This window comes from Trematomus bernacchii, unplaced genomic scaffold (genome assembly GCF_902827165.1).
Source record: "Trematomus bernacchii unplaced genomic scaffold, fTreBer1.1, whole genome shotgun sequence".
In the NCBI taxonomy this organism is placed as follows: domain Eukaryota; kingdom Metazoa; phylum Chordata; class Actinopteri; order Perciformes; family Nototheniidae; genus Trematomus; species Trematomus bernacchii.
Genome location: NW_022988043.1, coordinates 13,387,723 through 13,411,818, shown reverse-complemented (window position 1 = coordinate 13,411,818; position 24,096 = coordinate 13,387,723). Strand labels below are relative to the sequence as shown.

At 39.3% G+C, this 24,096-nt stretch overlaps 3 protein-coding genes across 4 annotated transcripts; 1 reads left to right on the top strand and 2 right to left on the bottom strand.

Moving 5' to 3' along the window:
* Positions 1-81: 81 nt before the first annotated feature.
* On the bottom strand, positions 82-11,254 carry LOC117472730 (zinc finger protein 462-like). Its single transcript, XM_034118097.1, has 11 exons — positions 11,135-11,254; positions 10,748-10,806; positions 5,563-10,649; positions 5,194-5,477; positions 4,790-4,908; positions 4,364-4,498; positions 4,005-4,248; positions 3,772-3,914; positions 3,457-3,680; positions 1,672-2,572; positions 82-1,032 (listed from the first exon to the last, which is right to left on the bottom strand). Exons 2-11 carry the CDS (start codon positions 10,755-10,757, stop codon positions 896-898), a joined length of 7,284 nt encoding a protein of 2,427 aa, XP_033973988.1. The 5' UTR covers positions 10,758-10,806; positions 11,135-11,254; the 3' UTR covers positions 82-895.
* A 497-nt stretch (positions 11,255-11,751) lies between these two features.
* Positions 11,752-17,069, top strand: coq2 (coenzyme Q2 4-hydroxybenzoate polyprenyltransferase). 2 transcript variants are annotated; one of them, XM_034117546.1, is made up of 8 exons: positions 11,752-11,873; positions 12,751-13,087; positions 13,333-13,499; positions 13,811-13,932; positions 14,863-14,948; positions 15,049-15,182; positions 16,202-16,390; positions 16,551-17,069. In XM_034117546.1, the coding sequence occupies exons 2-8, from the start codon at positions 12,760-12,762 to the stop codon at positions 16,704-16,706; spliced, it is 1,182 nt and encodes a 393-aa protein (XP_033973437.1). In that variant the 5' UTR covers positions 11,752-11,873; positions 12,751-12,759; the 3' UTR covers positions 16,707-17,069. The 2 variants fall into 2 exon arrangements, with proteins under 2 accessions (XP_033973437.1, XP_033973438.1); XM_034117547.1 differs by lacking the exon at positions 11,752-11,873 and adding an exon at positions 12,518-12,633.
* A 1,583-nt stretch (positions 17,070-18,652) lies between these two features.
* Positions 18,653-21,410, bottom strand: mboat4 (membrane bound O-acyltransferase domain containing 4). Its single transcript, XM_034117667.1, has 3 exons — positions 20,840-21,410; positions 20,025-20,249; positions 18,653-19,378 (listed from the first exon to the last, which is right to left on the bottom strand). Exons 1-3 carry the CDS (start codon positions 21,013-21,015, stop codon positions 18,736-18,738), a joined length of 1,044 nt encoding a protein of 347 aa, XP_033973558.1. The 5' UTR covers positions 21,016-21,410; the 3' UTR covers positions 18,653-18,735.
* Between the last annotated feature and the right edge of the window lie 2,686 nt (positions 21,411-24,096).

The window sequence follows — 24,096 nt, the reverse complement described above, 5'->3', positions numbered from 1 at the left end:
CACGTTTCTCAATATTTCAAGTTTCTCAGGAAAACAGCTGTGTTCTGCTTTGTGACTATGATTCATTCAGCTGATCCAAGAGGCTTTAAAAAAAAGTTTATTTAGCATAAGAAGAAGTAGAATTATCACAACACATATCATTCTGTTCATCACAAACATTCAAAATCAATACATCTGGATTTACATGATTTTCACTGAAAAGGAAACTATTGTAATCCTGAAGGTAACTAAAGCGGTCAGACAAAGTTAGTGTCCATGGAATATTTGCCTCTGTTGAGTAAAATTATGAAGTTGCATTGAATAAAAAAAACCTAAATACAGTATTGAGGAAATGCAATTGGTTATAATCCAGTTGTGTTACTGATGCTGAATGAAAATAAGTTGCCTGACAGATAACAACAGCTCTTCCTGGTATCAAATACCCAACAGCACCTGAATGCAGCACCAGCATTTTCACAATCAATGGTTTTGAGGTTGGTCTAGCAGTTCTTCATACTGAACATAAATGTTCCATATGTAACAAAAGTTCACAGTGTAAATATTGTTGTTATAACAGCAGGAATAATTAAAAAAAGAAGAAACAAGGATCTTCGCATGAGTTATTCATGCATATCCATTAATGTCTTTTTGACAAAGCGTCACACTTTATACATCCACCATCTTAGCTCCAAAGTTTGATTTGCTTAATCACACAAATTAAAATAAGCATAAGCATAACAGCTGTACCAAATAAAACATTTAATTATAAAAAAGGTTAAAATCTATAAAACATGTATATGTTACCTGGTTAAACAGATAACAGAGTAACAGAGTAGAGGACGGATGATGAAAACAAATCTAGATCCACATGGAGAAAATCAAGGGTGAACGCCTCTCGTTACTGAAACAAAAAACATTATATTCCATGTCGAAGGATGTGACGCTGCAGCTCAGAGCTGTTCATGAGGTTTCGTCCACACAACTGGCAGGTAAATGGCTGCTCCTCTGTGGCTGCTGGGCAAAGAGCGTCAGCATCTCCCCCTGTGAGTGCATCTAAAGGAAAACAGAAATAATTCAGCTGGTGTAACATGCAGTTTCCAAAACCTAATTAAGGCTGCTAACTAACAATTAAATGTGTTGTTCCGCCATGAAACGATTAATTATTTAGTCTAAAACGTCCAGAAAATAGCGACAATAAATATTTTCAGGATGATAAGATGACTTTCATGTTTTGGCAGTCAAACAGTAAAAGGTTATCATCAAACAGAGACCCTACAAATGTTTAACATTTTTGCATGAGAGCATACATGACTGAAAATCAAAATCACAGAAAAAGACAGGCATACTTTTCACATTAAGTATTTAGTTGCTTCCACTGTGATCATTTGAGGCCTTTCTGTTTTACGAAACACCTTCTGACTGTTGGTCAAACAAAACAGGATGAAGATGTGTCTTCATACTAAATAAACAAGGTATCAATATAATCAGCTGGTTAAAAGATAATGACAATAAACGTTTTTTGTTGGGCCCCTTTCACTCAGGCAGTGAAAAAGTTAGGCATCCAGACTGAGAACAGACTTGCAATGAAAGCAATGAGGGCAGCAGTGTTGTTATGTTTTTCTTAGCTCTGCAACAACTCATCTGTAAATGTTTAGAATTGTATATTTGTACTCAATGTGATCAGTATCTTACCTTTGGGCACATAAGGATCTTCCTTCCTCCCGTCACCCTGCTCATCCTCGCATCGGTTCTCATCGTCAGCGATCGTCTCATCTGTTTTGTCCTGCTTTTGCTGAAGATGGTCACTCTGATCTTTCGCCTTGAAACAACCAAGAGGCTGCTTTTCTTCTTTGAGATATTCCTTCTCGAGTACTGGCATGTCCCCGTAAGGGTCTCTCACTTCCACAATGTTTTTGTGCACCTGTTGGTTTTTGTAGTTGGTCAGTGAGACATCTAAGCTTTCCTTATTGCTTATCTTGAGCTGTTCACACTTGGGCGACACAATACAAACGGCTGAAATTGCCTCTGCATTAGTTTGATTTTGTGGGTCATTTGCCAGAGATTTGCCACTTTTTTCACCCAGCAATACTGTCTCCCTTTGAACTTTATCTACAACCTCGGACTCAGTGTTCTCATCCGTCTTTGTCGTTCTATTCTCATCTGCCTTCGTACAGGTAGATCCAAATGCTTTTTCTTGAGGAGCCTCATTATGCGGCTTACAGTCCTGTGTTTTTGCGGGAATCTTAGCATATTTTGTTGAGCTCCCCAGTGTCATCAGCTCTTTTAGTTGCCTGAACATTGTGCAGTTGTCTTCACTTTCTCCAAGTACCGGTTGGGCCGGCGAGAACACTACTGCCTCGGTCTGTGGTTTCACTTCGTCCCTCACCTCATTTTCTGTCAGTTCCTCAACTTGTGTCTTATGCGGACCTTCATTACTGCCAGTTACACACTCATCTGTTTCTGCATCATCGCTTTCGTTGCTTTGATGCTCCAAGTTAGACGAAGGTTCTTGTTCCTCTTCTGGCATCTTCCCAACCCTTGCCTGTAGCTGATCGAGGCTGACCTGACCCACAAGCTCGTGGTTCCTCACAACCTGCAAAAAAGCAAAACCCATAAAGATCAAACTTCAAATTAACAAGAATCCACATTGCACATTTGAAACCAGTTTTCTTTTTATGTTATTGCTGTTTGTGGGCTCTCCACTGGGAATCTACTATTGTGTTGTTTGTTTCGAGGTGGTTGTTATTTTCTGTCTTGTTTTTTAATTGTTTGTCTGATGTTTTATTGACTGTAAACAAAGCGTATGGATTGGATTCACAAAAACAGATCTTTTATCTCATTAACCTGTGCATCACTAGTGGCTTCCACCCAGGGACTACAGATTCAACTTTAATTTAGTTTCTTGGCCGTCATTTCGCGTTTACTACTCGCTGCTCGGGTCCTGTTGCTCCCTGTGTGCTTTAAGTAAGGTCTGAGATTTCTTACATTAGGTTTTTCATTATCCTCCAATTTATTAATAGATGTGTTTTTCCTGTTTCTTACACGGGACCAAGGATTTAAAGTAGCTTATTGTTTACTCTAGTCCAGCTAAGAAGCCTGTCAAAAGGACAGAGTTGTATAATGTAAAAACCCCTTATGAAAATAAGTTATATTGAGCTATATAAATAAAATATGACCCGACTTGCCATTTGCACTGCTTGACGTATAGGTCCTTGCAACAAACTTTTATTTGGTCAAGTAGGGGCCGATGTGTCAAACCTGCAACAACTTCTTAAACCGCCTAATCGTTAAATTAGTAACTTTTATTTACTACAATACATTTCTACAATGGCAACTGAAAATGTGAAACAAAGAAGCTGTCTGTGATGCGCATTACTTTTGCCAAATTCCAGTACATTGAAAGTGTATCATTTACAATTCCATCACACAGAAAGGAATCCCAGTGATGCATTGAAGCCTTTAGTAACAAATCCTCACCTGATGCTTATCACTCAGGTGCGCCTCGAGGTCGCTCAGCTGAGTGCAGTCAAAGTAGCACAGCCGACACTTGTAGGGTTTGATGTCATCGTGCCTCGTCATGTGCAGATTCAAGTTTTCAGCACTTCCGCTCGTGAAAGTGCATTTGTGACAGCGGAAGACGATGCCTTGAAGGCAACGAGACAGCTTCGAGCGACACACTTCAATTGGCACAACACGTTCCTCTATAAAGAAAAGAAACAAAGACTGAACATAACGTCATGGATTACGATATCAGGGGGTGGGACACCGAATCCTGACGGGCATCTAACCTACCACGATGCAAGATGATGTGATCGATCATGTTATTCTTATTCTTGGTCTGGTACAGGCAGAAAGGGCAGCGCAGGTCTTTGTCATGAGTAGGTTGTGATTGGCATGTAGAGTGGCCCCTCTCCATGTGCATCTCAAAAGTTTTCCTAATAGAAAAAAACAACAGTAGTTTTTACAATGAAAGACGCATTCTCTTTTGAATATTAAAAAAACGTCTCACGGTGATTGCAACTTACTTTACACCTGTGAAGAACTCGCAGTCCTTACACCTGAAGATCTTCTTTCCATGGCGATTTACGTAGTGACGTCCTATACTAGACCGGTGTTCAGTGTTGAAATTGCAGAACTCACAGTGAAGAAGACTGTTGTCAGGTAACATGGCTTCTTGCTTATGTGTTGTGGACAGGGCATTAGTCTTTGCCATTGAACTATAGTGGTTCAACTGGCGCTGCACATCTGGAGGCTCCAAGTAAAGCGACTCTGTCAAAGCACAATAAATCACTCTTATAGCCACTAATGCAAAAAACTAAGTATGAAATAAACATTTTACCAGCTACATATTTGTGATTTATTGAAAATAAAACAGATGACTTACTTTTAGTAATTTCAGGTTTTTCATCACTTTCAGGCCAATAGTTCAATTCCTCTGATGAACTTAAGAGCTCCTTGCCAGTCATCTGAGCGCTCTCCTCTTCTTCATTATCACTCTCATCAGAATCCAGTAGGCCACCTGAGCAGCGGTACAAACATGGAATGAAAGTCAGAAAAATGTGCAATATCACAGTGTATACGAACTGTGTAAGGTTTGAGTAAAGGTAAATAATGACATTCAGGCTACACTTTCTGGTAAACGTGTAGCCTGAAAAAGCTTGCATGGAAAATTCATGTAATTTAAAATTGTCCTTGTATTGCTGATAATAAAATATATATATCAGGAGGTATAGGACGCATCACATCAATATGAGATCTTTACCAGTTCATTGAATGTTTGCTAATGGTGCGTAATTTGCACGTTACTCACCTTTATGTATTTTCATAAAATGACTCCTCCACAGGCCCATGACAGTGGTCCGATAGGGACAGAAGCTACAGAGGAAAGGCCTCACGGTCCCAGCTTTGAACTGAACATATTTGTTAATGCTGTTAAGAGGATGAAAAAATGTCAGATCAGTCAGATATTATCAGTCAGCTTATAAATAGGTAAATCTGTCTAAGGGGATCTGGACATCACATTAGTGTATGTGACATTTAAAACCTTTGCATTTAAAATACTAATAATGCCGTCTGAACAATACTGTGATAATGTACTATTTGAATATGTGCAAGTGAACCCAAATGGAGAGGTCATATATCTATTTTAGAGTGTAAGCTACATTTTTGTTAACACTACATTCCCTAATAACAAACAGCTGAAGTTTTTCCTACCCGTGTTTTAATAATGACGCAGGCAGATGATCCCGCTTCTTGATGGCTGCCACAGCTGCATGGCTGCGCTCATGCGAACGCAAACCTTTCAGTGACATGAAAGTCCGCCGACACAGTTTGCAGGCGTGTTCACTTGATTCCATCTGCGGCATCTCTACATCAGCCTGGTTTGGAGATGGCGACAGAGGACTCTGTGGCAAAGTCAAAGTCTGTACTGGCCTCACGTTCCACTGGGCCAGGTCCTCCACAGGTTCTAACATGAGAAGATTATCTTGCCCACCAAGCTGAAAATTAAACCCAGTTGTTAACAAATTGGAACTGAAGCATGTAGCAAAGGATAAAAAATGGAAATATTTGCAAGGAACTTACTTTGAGGGATTTGGCCTCTGGTGTTGTCATAGTGTCAGGTGATGTTTTCTTTGAAGGCTTTGCCCTCATTTTGGCCCTCTCTCTGTGGCAATCCAGGTGGTACCACAGCTTCCTAGTTCCATTCATCAGTTTGTTGCAGTGCACACACCTGTAGAGACCTGTGCTGCCCTTCTTTGTTCCTTGTGATAGCACAATGAAGTCTAGGCAATCTGAGCTATGAAAAGTATCATAGTGGGCTAGAAGCAGCTGAGGTGAGAGAAACGTCAACTCTGGACACTTCTTACATTCGGTGGGTGTAGGTTCTTCAGATTCAGCTACAGGTAGAATGCTGGCATTGCTGATTGTACAGTTATATTTCTCTAGCAGCTTGTGTGTGGTAAGTGGATCATATTTGTGACGTTTTTTGTAGTGAGTTTGCAGGTATCTTCGATAGTTTGCTTCGTAGGAACACATGTGGCACTTCCATACTTTTCGCTTGTTCTGTACTGACTGACATGTCTCCTGAGTGTTCAACTGGTCTCTGGAGCCCATTTCTGTGGCGCTTACTTCTGGGGTATTACTTTTTAAAGACGTCCACACTGAGACACTAGAGCCTTGATCAGGTTGCTTTTCAGCTGAATGTTCAGAAGTTGTTGGCTTAGCACCATCGTGGTCCCTCACACAGTGGATTTTCAGTTTCTTCATTGATGCAAAAATGAGTGGACACATTTCACATAGGTACCCTTTCACATTAGAATTGTTTCCAACCGTACTCCCCACCATGTTGTTAGCAACTACTACATCTGTTGGAAGGTTGTCTGCCCTGGCAAGGATGTTTGGATGCCTCATTTGGCAGTGAGTGAGAGTGCCATGGTAACTTGAATTCACATAGGGGCAAGTTGGACACCTGTAGATCAATTTGTTGTTTTCCTCAATTGTGCCGGACTTACATGCCTCATCAGTGTTTTCTGGTTGATGAGGCTCTGGCTTCTCTGGGCCCTTCTTGTATACTGGGGCACAGTATTTTAAGAAGTTGCTCCTTCCATGTTTGTGGATATAATGGCTTCCAAGAAGTGGTTTTGTGAAATAGGAATTGGTACACAGTTCGCACTTGTATACACTATCCTGAATCTTTAAAACTGAAGCCTTCTTGTGGTGAACACGCACATGTCGATCAATCGCTATTTTTGTGCTGCTATGGTAAGTGCAGTACTGGCACTTAACCACTGCATACTTTTTCTTACATAAAAAGGAGATCTGTGAAACTGGCAGCCGATTGGCCAGGGTCTTATATTGTTTTATTTTGCTAACAGCTGAGGGTTTAGGTGGCTTTTCTTCAGTCTCCGTATGCTCTCTCTTGCAGTGCCTTTTCAGCCTCTCCACCGTTGAGCAGATATGGGGGCAGGTTTGACACATATAGCCCCTAATTTTTAAATTGCCAGGGTTACCAGGACCATTCATTTTCAAACAGTCGTCCCAGTTTGCTAATTGTGCTGTCTCCAAGTGAAAACTGTCTGCCCTGACTGTGAGGGTAGGATGCCTCATCTGGAAGTGAGTTTGAATTCCTTTGAAACCGGTATTGACGTAGGTACAATACGGACACTTGAAGACATGCATGTGTGTTTCACTTTGCTCTTGCTCTTGCTTTTGCTTTTCCTCTTGGTTTTCATTCACAGCTTCATAGTGTTTCATTCCACAGTGAACGCTTAAGCCGTGCGGTTTGTTAAACTTTGCAGGGCAGTAAGGGCACCTGAGCATTTTTGATGATGCTGTTGCTTTAGGGGGTGAAACAGGTGGCATGTCGAGTTCCAGAGGCACTTGGTAGGATTCTAATGTTTCAGGCATTTCATTGTCGTCTTCCATCTGCCTGTTTGCACTTTGTTTTTTGCTTTTGGCCGCATCCATGACAGAGCCGTCTTCTTTTACTGACCATGGATGAACATCACGGTAGTGTTGTGCGATGACTAACAATGAGCCACCCTTAAATGAACATGCTCTGCATGAATACGTATCAGTGTGTCCAGATCTTTTTGATGGTACGCTGTCATTACCTTCAGGAATATCATCAGTGCACTTCTCTTGAGGTTTTTGTCTTTTAGGTTCTCTTTTGGGACCAACATACAATCGATCAATCACATATTCAAGGCTTCGTTTACGCCCTGGGTGTTGCTCCTTGTGATGTTCAAAGACTGCTGCTGCGTTTTTGTAGGAGAAAACACACATGTCACAGTGATAGCCTGTCTGTAAATGTCCTTGTTCGTAACACAATTTTAAAACATTTGAGACTGTGCACTTTGTCTTGTGGATTTTCCCTATATGCCTCTTCAAAACACATACATATTGAGTTGTGTATGTGCATCTATGGCACTGAAGGGTCCTCTGGGTCTGTGAGGCTGGTGATGAAACTGACACAGATTTGCAAATCATTTTTGTTTTTTTCTTTTCATTGTTTTTTACCTCTGCAAGATTTACTTCTTGGCTTCCATTTGCTTTTAGGTCTGATTTCTGTGCCTTTTCACAAACAATAGTGGTATACAGACAAACTTGTTTGCTCGTAATCACAAATCCACTATGTTTTCTAGAGTAATGCCTCAGTACTGCTTGCACAGTGCGCTGTCTATAGTTACAATAGTGGCAGAAAAACATATCTTCATCGCCCTTTTTCATGAGGGGATGTGGTAGATGCGTGGAGAAGGCGAACTCCTTAGCTTGAGATTTAGATTTTTCAATTTCATCCCGAATCAAAGCTGTATGTTGAAGAATACATTCCTTGTCATAAGTTAGGCCTCTGTGAAGTTGGTTTTGATGGTTTGCTATTCCTTTTGCAGATGGATTTCCATAGTTGCACTTTTGGCAGTAAAACAAATTTTCCGCACAAGCATAAGCATTTCCTGCTTCGTCATACTCTATATGTGGAGCTGTTTCACTATATACCTCAGCTTGTTGACAGGTTTTGGTTTTAGAGGATTTAGTACTTCCTGGAGACTCAGCTTCACTTTGAAGTTTCTTTTTCCGCACAGCAACACTATGACTTAGGATCTCTTCAATGCATGTTAGTGCTTGGAGAGAGTGTTTGGCGTTATGATGACCAACAACGCTTTTAATTTTGGTACTTGAATAACCGCAAAACTGACAATAGAACAGTATACTTGGTGAACTGCAGGATAAACTATCCATTTCACTGTAGCGTTTAGTGGGCAACCTTTTTCTTGCTTCTTCCACAGATTCCTGTTTCTCAACTTTGGGAGACTCTAAATAAGTCTTAGAAGCGTCTGTCCGGTGCGTATGCTGTGATGGCTCAGCTTTGTCTTTTGTTTGCTCAGAAGAATCTGAGATGTTGGTTTGAGGCGCAGCTTTTTTTGTTATTGTCAGAGGGTTTGGAGACTTATCTGGCGTCATTTGTGATGTAGTAGGCGAAGGGATGCGAGCTAACTGTTTGATTTTGTCTATTGAGACTTCTTCACCTGGGTGGATTTTTTGGTAGTGGACATGCATAACAACAACGGACTTATGACTAAACTTGCACGTGTTGCAATGATACAGGATCACGTCTGCTCTGTTAGGGGTAGGATGTTGGGGTAAGGGTGCTAGCTGGGGTACAGCTAGCACTTCCTTACTAGCTATACAGGCACTCTCAGGAGGAATCTCTTCTTTTCTTCCTGGACTGGATGCTTTATCAATTGTATTTGACTGATATGATCCCTCTTGGCATCCAGTGGCTGAGTATCTGCAGTACATCAAGGAATTATCCAATCGATGTGTTGGGTGATTTTCCTTGTAATGTTTTATCAAAGACTCCAACATATTGGTCGTAAACAGACACACAAAACATTTGAACACCAAACTGAGTTCACGTGAATGCATCTTGAAGACATTTGGGGCCTCTGGATGATTTTCAGTGTAGTGTTTCTTGAGGTTAGCTACACTCAAAAACTCAACTGGACACTGCAGACAGCGAAAGGTAGCACTCGCATCACTTGGATCCTTTATGTAAGCAACATTGTATCTTACATAGGGGTGGTTGTTCTGATAATGGGTAGACACATTCGTGATGCCCACATCTCTGTATTCACAGTGCTTACAAAGATAAACCAGTGAATTTTCTGTGTCTCCATTGACACAATGACGTTTATTTTCTCCTTCATCTTCGCTCACATCAAATGAAAACTCTGTGTTGCTTGATGGTTTTTGTTTACTTGTGTTTGCTTTCTCTGGTAGCTTTGTCATTTCTTTGTTCGTCTTTGATTTTTTAGCTGGTGGGCTTCTTGATGTTTCATTGTTGGTCCTCTGGCTACCTTTGTCAGGAACCATGTCTCTTGATTGATCCTTGGGCTTTGGTGGTTTCAGGTCAGTACTTAAAAAGTGGTCATTCAGCAAAAACTGTTGAGAAACATGGTTTAAGTCAATGATAGACTTTGCATTTACTTTAAACACACCACTGCTGTTTGGACTGGAGCTTGGGGGAGATTCCTGCAAAATAATGGTCGTTTTGGTGCATTGTGGAAGCTTTGCGCTTTCAGCTAACTTCCCTGTGGTTTTCCCATTTGATCCCGATGCTGCCACAAAGTACTTTGTAATGGTTTGCAATTGCCTCTTGTATGTCTTCCGATCCTTGGATGTGTTAAGTGTGGATTTTGATTTTGAGGTAGACATAACTGAAAGACAGGAGGGAATCTCACTTGCTCCTACAGCAGCATCACCACGCTCTTTTTTTGAGACTTCAGATATCTCGGCACCCGGGTTTTCAGAGATGATTACATTTCCAATCACGTTCTGATCTTCTGTCTTTATTTGACAATGTTTCTCATGATTTTTGAAAACGTCCAAATTTAAAGCTTTAAAATCACACTGCTGGCATTCAAAACCATCTTCTGTATTTGTGGAATTGTAGTCAACATTTGCGTTGTTAGTCCCAGGGTTTTTTAAACCAGACTCTCTAAGAGCATCTTCTACATCATAGCCATGCACATTTTTGAGGTGTTCAAAAAGATAGACCTTGGATTTAAAGGGGACAGTACATTGTCTACACTGGACAGACTTGGTTGTGGTCTCTTGAGAGATAACGGGGTTCTCTTTCATGTGGCCAGAAGAGGAAAAGTGTGTTGAATCTAAGGAGGTAAATAACAGATACTGTTGAATAAAACTCAACGTGATGACATGCATTACACTGAAACGGCATTGTCACTAAATAGAAAGTGATAAATACCTTGTTGCATCTTGGACTCCTCTCTAAACACAGAGAATGAACACACAGCTGTGACCCGCCTAGAGGATTGAAAGCATAAATGATTGGGTTGCTGAAGGTACAAAACCACTTTGTTAACACTGTTTAAGTTAAGTGTTCTACTGAGGGCTTCTACATGGATTCAAAAGGAAAAAACAATATCAACAAGGGATATACTGCTACTACAGCAGTTCACCAATGGTCCAAGAAACAACTTGGGACCAAAGTCAGGTATGTTCAACAGGAAGGAAACGAAGAGCAAGCCCAGCAGCCCCTTACCAAAAAAAACTATTTGAAAAACACAATGAAAAGACATAGTACACAAATATAACTAATTAAAACCTATGTGCAAATAAGTAAAGTACTCACGCATGTAGACAAGCCCAAGAGTAGGCTTATAATACAATATTTTGAATCGATGATGTTGTTAACGTAGAGAGAGGACACATTTCCGCCATTTTTCCCGCGAGTCCAACTCTCTCTGGCCTGCTTCCGGTCCGACATCAGAGGATGTCACTTCACTTCCGTCGAGAACCTCTTAACCTTCAAAATAAAACAGATTTGGGGCACTTTGCACAGACAAAGGACACACAATATCACTTAATGCACTTGAGGAGACGATAAAGTAACTGGTGAAACATTAATTTACCAGTGAATTATTGTTATAGGCTAGCCGCTACATACTTTTATAACGAGCTGATGGAGCACAGGCGATGTTCTGCTACTTCGACATTTGAGTAACGTAACCCCCGGAGCCATATCCGTTTAACATTTATTTATTTTTAACCCACACTTACACCTTTTTCATGAAAAAAATGGTCACTTGTTAAAATGTATTTGAATGTCTTAATGCTTTTATTTTTTTACGGATTGGCTCAGAGAACATTTTGATCGATTGAGTTATTAATTTAACTGATTCAAAATAAATAATAAGTCATAACCTATTACATAATTACGGCCATGTACATTTCGTTTTAGTTTTGTAGTGTGTTTTTTCTCAAACACATGTGCCGACGGATCTTGCAGAACGCTGTCATTGGTTCCGCATACTGCCATTGTTTCCTCCGGAAGAATATCGGGCGGACAATAACAGGAGAGCAGAAACGTAGTAAGTTTTACCTCACAGCGTGAGGCTCACACTGAATTCGGTTTAAGACAAGTTAACGTTGATACAAATCGTTTGCTTAAGCCCGAGTTAGCTTTATAGTTGATGTGCTTTTAGGTACAATATTATGTCAGTATTCTGTCATATTAGTGTGTGCCGTTTTCATTATTATTCTATTTACAAAACTAACTGACCTTTATCAAGTGCCAATAATCTGCTCAACTGCAGCTCTTTTTGCGCCCATGTTCTTCCCAAATTCACTTCAAATCAGCATTGATTAACGCCTAATGCATCTTAAAACATGGCATCTCCAATTGTTTTGATAATGACCTGCAGTGTCTTTATAAATGTATGGAAATCTTAAAAAAACACATATTTTCAAGGCATTCAAAATTGTTCTTACCTCATAGTCAGAGCTAGAAATCTTCTATTAGCATACACGTCTAATTTCTAAAAGTTCTGAAGGTTATAACATACATGTTTGTCAGTATATCATTCATTTTATATCTGACTATTATAACTTCAAAATTAAACAAGATTATTTAACCTGTCTTTATACAAAGTTCAGATTTATTTTCCAGAAATGTATGGTAATTACATGCGTTTGAGATTTTTTTAATTGTCATTCTGTATATCTTTTGACCTAGAATGTGCACAGACAAAGGACACGCAATTAATAATGCAGCTACACCCACACACACTAAAGCTCTCTGACGCATGAACACTTCAGTCTTTGTGCATCTGATTATCTCTGACACAAAAGGTATGCCTGTTGCAGCAAATCAGTCCTCTTTGAAAAAGCCATTGACAAAACATTGTGTGCTTTTTTTGTGTGTAAAGGGGTGTTGTTCTCTGAGATTTTTTTTCAATCTGACCTCAGAAAAACAACATGCTCGCAGCCAAGCTGACCAGCCAGTTACCTCTGGATGCCCTGAGGAGGATTCATCATGGAACTTCTTACCACTGTCTCTACACCCTGTCGAACGTCTTCCTTCACACGGAGGGAGGGAGGACGAGAGATGCAAGTCTCCTCTCTGATTCCAGTGCACTGAGAAGAGGGTTTTACAGCCAGAGTGCTTTCCGTCCAACATTTAGACTACGAGACACACAGCAATATGGGAGAAGATCCATCAGTCTATCCGCTGCTACAATAGTGAACTCAGCACCAAGGCCAATCCAGCCATACCTCAGATTGATGAGGCTGGACAAACCTATTGGTTAGTACATTCACTTTCATTACATCTTTCAGTGTATGTGTATGACATTTTTTTAAAGAGAGTTTGATACTGTAGGTTTGGAATTGTTTAGTATTACATTTAGTTCAAGTGCTTGGAATATTGTCAAACCTGCATTTTGGGGATCCTTTTTATAGTATTTCACACATTTTTTAATAACCATATTTATAAGTATACAATAGGATATTAGAAATATGTGTGAGTGATGGTGTGTCTGCGTATTGCAGGAACATGGCTGCTCTACCTCCCATGTGCATGGAGCATTGCATTGGCTGCAGACCCTGGACACCTCCCACATTTGGGCATACTCACCCTGTTTGGTACGGGTGCGCTGCTGATGAGAGGAGCGGGCTGCACTATTAATGACATGTGGGATAAAGACTTTGACAAAAAGGTATAAGACAATTCATATAAAGCCATTTCCAAAATAGCTGAGAGATACAGGTGGCTTTTGGTCAAACTTTTTTACCAAACAGCTTTAACTGTTATTTTTTGCTTAGCCCTTTCAGCTAGATTTTGAATTAACAAGAATTATTTTAAATCCTTCCTCTCTTTGATAGCTATAAATGACATGCCATGACACACAATAGGATGCTGTTTAAGCTGTGTTTTTTACTTATCTGCATTATCGTCACTCACATAGTCACAGCCAATGACGACCTCCCTATGTCATGACTAATTAAACGTGATAATGTTTTAATAAAGGTGTCCAGGACGGCCACTCGACCCATTGCATCAGGAGAGATTTCTCAGAGGCAGGCCCTCGTCTTCTTAGGAGGACAGCTTTCTCTGGCACTTTGTGTTCTCTTGTGTCTCAACTATTACAGGTATCAAGTGATCTCTGTGTTTTCCTTAGATCTTTATATTGTATCATATAATATTATATGATCTGTATATTTTAGTTATCAGTTTAAAGAGAATAGCAGAGAGGACAGAACGATGAAGCAAGTGTGTAGGTCAGACAACAAATACTGTCTTCAGACTTTATTTATTGAACTGTCCCATTGGTTATGTTGCCATCTACTTTGACTTTGTTCAACAATTGTAATGGGATCTTTTACCCACCGGGGGACAAAATCCACATTCCAAACCACGTTCAAATATAGTAGGCTAAAAATTACAGGATGCTCTAATGTGTTTAATCACATGTTTAAGTATGCAAGCTAGCATGCTTTTCTGGCTATTCTATGTACTAAAAGTAAAAGAAAAGATTTAGAACTAAACTGTACGATTCTGCAGAAACACATTCAAAAGTCTCAGTAAGAGTCAATGTCTTCCAAAGTTACAGTCTCAGTGCAGAAATCCCTCTTTATGTTACAATCCCTCTACTGCAGGTCAGCAGGAAAACACTTTCTGGAAACACACAGAAGGAATTTAGCACTAAAAAGACTGTAACTATGGAAGATGTTCACTGGATTTGTATAACCCAGGCTGATGAAGCCTCATATTAGCTTAAGATAAACCTTTTTTTACAAAACAAGGACTGTGGATACTGCCCCTAATCACTTTAATGTCCAGGACAGAAGGGATGTTTTCAATGAGCATATCTGTTTCGATTTCCATATAGGCCCCTTTGGTTTTAGAACAGCCTGTTATAACTGAATCAAACTGTTTACCAGCTACCTTTTTATAGACTTGTGCCATGCAGTGTGTTAATGCACAAGAACAAGGGATTTGTGTAAGAATGCTGACTAAAATGGACCTAAATGCAAATGTGTTCATATATTCATCGCTTGACACGTATGTACTCTTCCCAGCATAGCCTTGGGTGCTGCCTCGTTGTCTCTAGTCATCTCCTATCCACTGATGAAGAGGATCACTTACTGGCCGCAGTTTGTGTTAGGTATGAGCTGTATAAGACTCTCCTGTGGTGTTTTAAATCGTAATACTTCTTCCCATCAGGCTGAAGTCTGTCTCATGTTCCTAATGTTCTTTCTGTTCAGGCCTCACTTTCAACTGGGGGGCGCTGCTCGGCTGGTCGGCCGTCAAGGGCTTCTGTGATTGGTCTGTGTGCCTCCCGCTGTATTTCTCAGGAGTGATGTGGACGCTGATATATGACACAATATATGCACATCAGGTGAAGTGTACAGTTCCTATTTATGTTTTGTATGAAGCGCTTAGTTGACATATATATTGTTAGCCGCTCACATTTAGTAAATAAATAGTTCAAAACAATTTTTCAATCTAGCTTGGTTTGGTGTAAGTTGTCGTATGTTGTCGACATTTGCTGTTGAGATATCTGCCTTCACTCAAATGTAATAGATCTAGAACTTTATATATACAGTCTATGATCTAGAAGCACTCGGCTTGTGTGTGAGTAAAGCACCATAAAATACATTTAAAAAGTAATGAGCATTGTCTCTTTCCAGTAAACATGACTTGGTTACTTCAGATTTTCCACAGACCTTGCACTGAGCAATTTCATGTAGAAACTATTTTCTGTCTATGGTATTACTGCTCTTAAAGGTGGGGTAGGTAATTTTGGAGAAACCAGCTCGAGTGCGCTAGAATTTGAAAATACACAGCCGGAAAAAATCTGCTACTTCCTTACAGAGCCCCTCCTCCAACACACACGAACGCGCACATGACCAATGAGGGCACGAGAAGTTTGTGCACAGATGGAAGGCTGACAGGCAGGCAGTCCATCCAGTTATTTTAGCCGAGCCGGCTAAAATGATTGGTCGTGCTTTTTACAGTACTACGGCTTCCACAGATGACGATTTTTTGTCAAAGCACTTCAGATATTCATTGCTATCGGGATGTTAAGAGCATTCCATGGAATATAACAAAAAGTGTATCTCGAGCCGGTTTCTCAAACGTACCTACCCCACCTTTAAGGAAACATGCATTTATATACATTTCCCTTCACATAGCAACTCACACCAAAACAATCTAGGTTCATGAATAGCACTATTGGTTACAGAACAAATATGTTATATTTTTGAGTGAGCTGTACCATTGAACCATTGCTTCACTTGCATTGTATTACATTGAATTTAGTCACGTAGGAATAGAACATAAGCTTAATGCCTCATATTTAAAGTAGTGTATAATTGATTGAGACTAAGTTCCCTCTATTCTTTCTTTGTTAACTAGGATAAGGATGACGACGTCAAGATCGGAGTGAAGTCTACTGCGCTGAGATTCCAGGAGCAGACCAAACCTTGGCTGAGTGGCTTCACGGTGGCCATGTTGTCAGGCCTGGTGGTAGCCGGAGTCAATGCTGAACAGACCCTCCCTTACTATGCTGTTCTGTCCACAGTGGCTGTTCACCTCACGCATCAGGTGAGGAACATGGAGGTGTACAGTGCAGTCTATATGCTGGCTCCAAAAGGGTGGATATGTATTGTACAGAGAGATATGACAAAGCAAAGAACATATAACGAAAGTGTGAAAAATATGGGTTTTCTATTAAAAGGTGATATTTCCTCTCCTCTCTTTTTAGATTTACACATTGGACATTCACAAACCAGAGGACTGCTGGAAGAAATTTGTGTCAAACCGAAACCTTGGATTGTTGCTGTTTTTAGGCATTGTCGCTGGAAATCTGTGGAAAGAAAGAAGAGAGACTTTGCTACAAAATGAGGAGGAAGTCAGATAAGTGACACAAGCAGAACAATTATTCATTGTATTACATTTTCAGTACTTCACAATGCTTCACATTATACTTCTGGGAACAAAGCTCTGTGAGAGAAACATGATGAACTGATTTTAACCCTGACTGTAATATTATTGGTTACTTTTCTTTGACTTTTGATTGATAAAACAATTGTACAGAGAAAAGGGAAGAGAGAGTATGTCAGACGAGCAAATGGGTGGAGTTACATTCATATCCCTGCTGCTGAGGGAAACACCTCTTGGTACATACAAAATATAATTTGTGCTGCTGATTGAAACTCTAGTGGCTGCACACATTCACGCAAAAATCAGCTAAATGGAGTGACGATAAACCAGGCAAATCCTTTATTTGTTGTGACTAAATTTGCTTCTTTTTTTTCAATAGGCAGTATCAGTATTGGTTTATAACTTGTCAAAATCACCATAAATAAATATAAAGTATAAAAGAAACAAACAAAAAAGGTACGATTCCAAATTGTCTGTCAACTATCTGAGTAATGGGCCCGATAGACATATTATATCATATTTTACACTTTTCATGTGTATGTTTAATTGGTACTGACCAATCAAAAATGCTGCTAAAAGATCTGTGTGTGAAGAAGTTCAAATAAAAATAAGAAGTATCAGTAATACATAACCGAGTCAGTTGTCAGTCACATGTTTCTTCCTTTAGAGGGTAGATTATTTGTTTTTACAGTTTGAGAATAATGTTTTTTTAAGTGGCTGGCTTATGCAAAGTGCCTCCATACAAATGTATTATTAACATCTTTGTTGTTAGAGAGAGGGAACAAACCCGGGTTTAGATTGGTATCGGTGTCAGCAGACACGAGAGGTTTTAGTATTTGACATCAAAGAGTTATTTGCCATCCCTTCAATGAACATGGATTTACAGGGAAATGTTAATGTCTTGTTATCCTTGCTCATTACACCTTAAAGCTGCATTAAACCGTTTTCACCACTAGGAAGCAGTAAAACAGCCCACCTCATGAAGTTGTTGCTGACCACTAGTTTCATTTGAGTCAATCCACTATTGAGAAAGAAATCTGGCTTTATTTTCACTTTTGTCATTTGTCATTTTCACTTTGAGTCACTAGTTTTTGTCCAGCGAGTCAGACAGGATCCCTTGCCATGCCTGAGCTTGTTTGATGGACTGCGCTGCCAATTATTTTGCATCAGGGTTTGGTTTTATGTTACACTCAACCAAACAGTATATTGGCAGGTTTCTCAACCCTAAACAATGGATGAATGATGTTCAATGTGGAACACACCTGCAGCTCTCTGTTCCTCTCTGGAGCTGCTCACTCACATGGCAGGGTTTAATGACATAGAAAATGACCCCATATACAGATTTGAATTACAAAAAGTATTTTTAGTTTATGCTAGCAGAGACCAACCTTGAAATGTTTAAATGTTAAGTATTGTTGCTTTTAGCACTGTAATCTAGTTCATTTTGCAACATTGACTGAAACATAGAAATATGTTATGAAGTCAAGTTACATCCTACTCAAAGACTACTCGAGATAAATAAAATGGTGTGAATAATGTAGCTTTGTTGACATTTCATTGATTATTTCTTCCAAATTCAACAAAAAGTATATAGAGGACAAACAACAAAATACTAAGACAAGTATAGACATGTTCATTCATATATTTTAATGATAGAACAAGTATGTTGTATGTCTGGGAGTGTGTTCAGATTACTACATTTCTAAACTTTGTTGAGTTTTAATAAGATAAAGAGCAGCATTATATTAAGAAGTGGAAACAGACCAATGTATGTTATAGACAAAAGTCTCAAACCAGACATATCCCTTAATTCTACTGCAATAACAATACAAGCAACAATCATCTGAGTGTTTATCCATCCTAAACAACTGTATATTTTACTTTGTGTAGATGAGAGTTTTGGGTGCAAGTACCTGTGTATATGATAATCTGCCTTCACTGTTGCTGCCCAGGTCCACATTCCCACAAAGTGACCTAAATGACAACCATGCCACCACAGTGAGAAACTAAAAGTCATGAACAGCGGGAAAACGTTTGCATCTGATATAAACCAGCCTACGCAGCCATGAAGCTGTTGTTGCGTTCCATCGACGGGCAAACTCAGACATACGGCTGGAGGCTTCGATGGTGCAGAAATCTCCATCGGATGGTTTGCACCCGTCTGGGGAGTCTTCGGGTTCTTTTTCCCAAAAGCCAAACCCAGCTGCGTTATTGAGGCATTCACTGATCCTCCAATGAGAATAATATTGTATTCTAAAAACCAGCGCCAGACCCCAAACCCACAGGACACCATAGATAGAGGAGGAGGAATCATAGTAGCTGTGTTTTAGAAAATAGACAACACAAAACTTAACGCACTCCAGCAAAATAATCTGCATCAATTTTAGAAGGAATACACCCAGTGGATTAGGTGGAGCGTGGAGGCTGATCCCTGCCATTAAAGACACAAAGTGTCTGTAGGAGCACAGAGGCCCGCCGAGCAGAGTGGTGAAATTGAGGATGTAGCTGATGAGAGGGAGAAGCATCACACACGCCTTGCTTTTGGATGAGGCATTAAATGTTAGCACAACTCGTTTCTCCTGGAGGTCCATCGACAGCGAAGTGATTCTCTGAGTCAGCAGCATCAACGAGGACACTGCCAAAAACAACCTGGAAGGGGAAATTGTGGATGAATTGTCTGTATGCATTTCATGTTTTTACCCAGAGCAAAGGGCATAATACAGTTTAACAACAATTCTCCAAGCTTATCGTGCAAAGAACTAGCCCAAACAGACTCACCTTTAGGTCCATTTATTAGCTGTTTTAAAAACGTCACCTCACAAATTCTTTGTAAAAGCAGCTGACATTTTCTGACAACATATGTCAAACATTTTTGTCAACTTCATTATCTGTTATCCAGCTGGCAGAAAACAAATGGATTCATTCTGAAATCCATATTTTGTTCCTTTTGCTCTTGATTATATTCAAAGAGGATTTTCTACTTTAACATGCATTGGCCTAAAATATTAAATTACATTGTTTTGATATGTTTATTTGCTTCCGACATTAATGTAATACTCAAGGATCTTTTTTGGAAGGGTATCCATCTATACAACTTGCAATGATAAGCTATATAGTTACACAACACAAATATTACGGCATGGCACAGTGGAACAAGATATATGTTTTAGTAGGATCAGTTAATAGTTGTCTTTGTACGTGTAATGGAATTAGATGAGAATAAGAAACATAGAATATTGTATATAATATGATAAAGTATATGTCTTGTTTAACATAGAGATGAGCTGATTAGTACCTGATGCTGACAGGCTCATGCAGGTAGTATTCCCTGTACTGTATGAGTAGGTGCCAGAAGGTTTGCCACAACATCTGGACAGCAAACACCCAGTTGTGGACACGGCGGAGATCCACAGAGCACACGAGCAGAATGAAGACAGAGGTGGAGGTGAAGAGAAGCAGGCTGTAGACGCCCATAGTGACAACTGCCAGGACGCATCCTCCGACTGAAACAAACAGGTACCTGCACACACAGAAATCCTTTTGTAGTCAGACACTGTTTCAATTGTTGATTTAACATTTGCTTAAAAATAACTATCTGCAGCTTCTACAACATTAACATCTTTCTGCTTTTCTCTGCTTTATACAATTCTAAACTGACGGGCATTCTACTTTTTTTTACAATATAACCTGACAAACAGATGATTATAGTGTTTCACATTGACCTTTTTGCACTTCTTTTAACTTAGAGTGGTGCTCATTTGTTTTACAATCTGTCTTGTCAATAATTGAAATACAACATTCAAAAACAACTATTGATTTAATGAAGATAAATTAAATATTAACAAATACAAATAAAAAATACATTCATTTTCACAATGGTGCTGTTATTGCTTTATGTTACAGTTTGAGTGATTATTAAATATTTCATTTGTTTTACAAACCGAACTTCATAAACCTATTTAAATGTCAATCCAAATAGATATTAAGATATGGCTTCAATGAAAGATATGACATGAGATTATTATCCAAGGCTCCTGGAGTATCTGGAATGACTTGAGACATAGTTTGATTTTTATAAAATGTATAAGCAATCAACTTGTAAATACATACCTGTACGTCAAACCCAGATATCCTCGTTTAGCAAGAATATAAAACAAAAATGCGAATGGAAGTGAAAAGCATTGATGCATCAGAAACTGATGTTGTTCCCACAAGCTGCTCATCAAACCCATATCTGAGTCTCTGTGTGAATATGACAGGAGAACAAAGCCGCTGATATTTAACATGTGCAGCAGATTGTCCTGTTGAAGAGGTGATATATTAGTTTTACAGACTTAATGTCTTGCCATTCCACCTGAGGCCTGCATGAAGCTATCCCTTTTGTTTACCATGATCACAATGTACTGATAAAAGTGATTCCTTTTGTTGAACATTATCAGCGCTGTGGGATTCAAAAGCCTTTTTATCAGTCCATATTGTAGTTGCCCTAGAGAGAAACCTGTTTTCTTTCCTTCCTCAAATTAAACAAATAGCAACGCAGGAAGTCTGTTTTCATTCCAGTCTGTTTTTAAACAAACTGTCCCACAATCATAATCTCTTACTCAAGAGGGATTTACTGTACGTAAGATATTATAGGAACTGGTTAAAAAATTCCAAATACAACAAGCATGAAAGAGTTTTTTTTTTTTTGGACAATTATTGTAAACAAATCAAGCGGTATATCAAAGAAATAAGGAAAGGTAAGCACCTTGGGTGCCTGGGAATTTTTTTTATCCCAATGGTGAAAGTTGCAGCATTTGCATATGCAGAATCAGCTAATGCCCTTTTTACATGTTTTTTACAGTCAAACTTAAAGGTAGGGTAGGTAAGTTTGAGAAACCGGCTCGAGATCGCTAGAATTTGAAAATACACAACCGGAGAAAATCTGCCACTTCCTTACAGAGCGCCTCCTCCAACACACACGAACGTGCACATGACCAATGAGGGCACGAGATAAGTTTGTGCACAGATGGAAGGCTGACAGGCAGGTAGGCCATCCAGTTATTTTAGCCGGGCCGGCTAAAATTATTGGTCGTACTTTTTACAGTACTTACAGGCTTCCACAGATGACATTTTTTTATGGATTTTTTGTCAAAGCACTTAAGATATTCATTGCTATCGGGATGTTAAGAGCATTCCATGGAATATAACAAAAAGTGTATCTCGAGCCGGTTTCTCAAACGTACCTACCCCACCTTTAAGATACTGATATTCTGAACTTTGCACAGTAGATGTCTGATGTTTACAAATTGTTAAGAGAGATATTTTCTCTAGTAGTATGTTTTGATCAACCCTCGATAAAAGGAAATGTCGAAACTAAGTTGGTATGTTACATATATATTACACAACATTTAGTTTTGAAAAGTGCTGTAAAAACAATAAAGATTGTTATATTTGGAAATGTTCTAAAGAGCAATACACATGCATGTCTGATGTTCCCGTGTGAGTGGGGCCTAGTGTCAACATGTTTTTCTGGTGCTCATCATGAGGCAACTACAGTCACTGCCAACTATGAATCACGTCTTGAGTTACTGGCAGCCAGAACATAATCCCACAAGGGAAACACAGTTCACGGGAAGTTAGCATTTGCCAAGACTCATAGCAAGAATGGAAGTGTATAACAACAAACCAAAAACTTTCGCTTTGCCTCTCACTGGATTTAGTGTCCCTGATTACTGATGAAACATTGCAACTGCATCATTTCTTATCTTAAAGGTAGGGTAAGTAATTCACTTCAGAAACACTTTTTGTTATATTCCATGGAATGCTTAACATCCCAATAGCAATGAATAAATTAAATGCTTTGTCAATAAATATATACAAATATTCCATCTGTGGAAGCCGTGGCGCTGTAAAAAGCAAGTCGAGCTGGTTTTCTTCATTCTTACCTACCCTACCTTTAATATATTTGTTGTTATTATTTTAGCATTTTCTCTAAATTATGTTTCAAAAAGTTAGTGACCATACAGAAAAATGTATGCGCATAAAAAAAATGAAAACATGTTTCTTACAAAGCCATGCAATCATTTACGTTTTGTTACAATGATAAAGACTTATAATACAACTGCATTATTAACAGAATTTGACATGAATACCTAAAATCTCTTTTTGACATGTATACAAAATAGTCTCAGTGATGCAAGAGGAAAAGTCAGATGTCAACAAAGTCATTAGGGTTCAACTTCTAGGAACTAAGAACGTATAAACACAATTTCCAAGCGATCTGATTAATATTTGTAGAGATATTTCTGATTCAAATAGCTAGTATTGCTTAGAAATCGCATTCCTTATAGTATGCATAGGTGGACATGAAATCTTACCATATGTGCAACACATATAATGAAGTGAACTGAGGATTGTTTTCATGCTTTGCTCTGTGTTTAATGTCTCTCAATGTTAGTCTATTTCTTTGCTATTTGATCTTTATGCTCTTATCTGCTGCTGTGACATATAGCGTGTGCTTCATCGATTGAAATATACCGTGATCTAAATTATTCTAAAATATACCACTCCAGCCAGGGTTCGAGTTATAAACTGAGCTCTATGGGGGTCTTTGAAACTAACGCGCACACACACACACACACACACACACACACACACGCACACACGCACGCACACACGCACACACGCACACACACACCACACACACACACACACACACACACACACACACACACACCAATAATAAACATATGGACAGGGGTTACTATTTAAAAAAAATTGCAAATGTATTTGGGAACCTATCCATGTGAACATATTTTGGGGGTGGACCTCAAATCATCTAGGGGGGTCCGGGGGCATGCCCCCCCTGGTAAGATATTTTTTTAATTTTGGAGTTAAATGCATCAATCTGGTGCATTTTGAGGGGAAAATAAAGAGACTTGATCTATGGAAACACCCATATGAAACAGATGCCACATCATGTAGACAGACAGTCACCCTGTGTGAGGCAAACCCACATTTGCGCAGCGTTGCATTCACAATAGCCTACATTAAGGCCATCGGGAAACCTCCAGATGGCCAGTCTGGGCCTGCCAGCAGCCCTCTACTCGCTACAAACTTAAATATGAAAACATAGCCGTGGGAACATGTTTCAAATGGGGGGTGCTGTGGGGATGACACCAGGGCCGGTTCTGACCAATTTGCTGCCCTAGGCAAGATTTTTGCTGGTTCATTTATATCTTATTTTATCAGTTAACATTTATTTATTCATCCATATTTTTTAATCTCTCCAGTTTTAAAGGATATTGTTGGTTTACTGTCCTATAGTATACATTGGAATGATTTCAAACCTGTTTTTATTTATCCTAATAATTATAAAGGTGTGC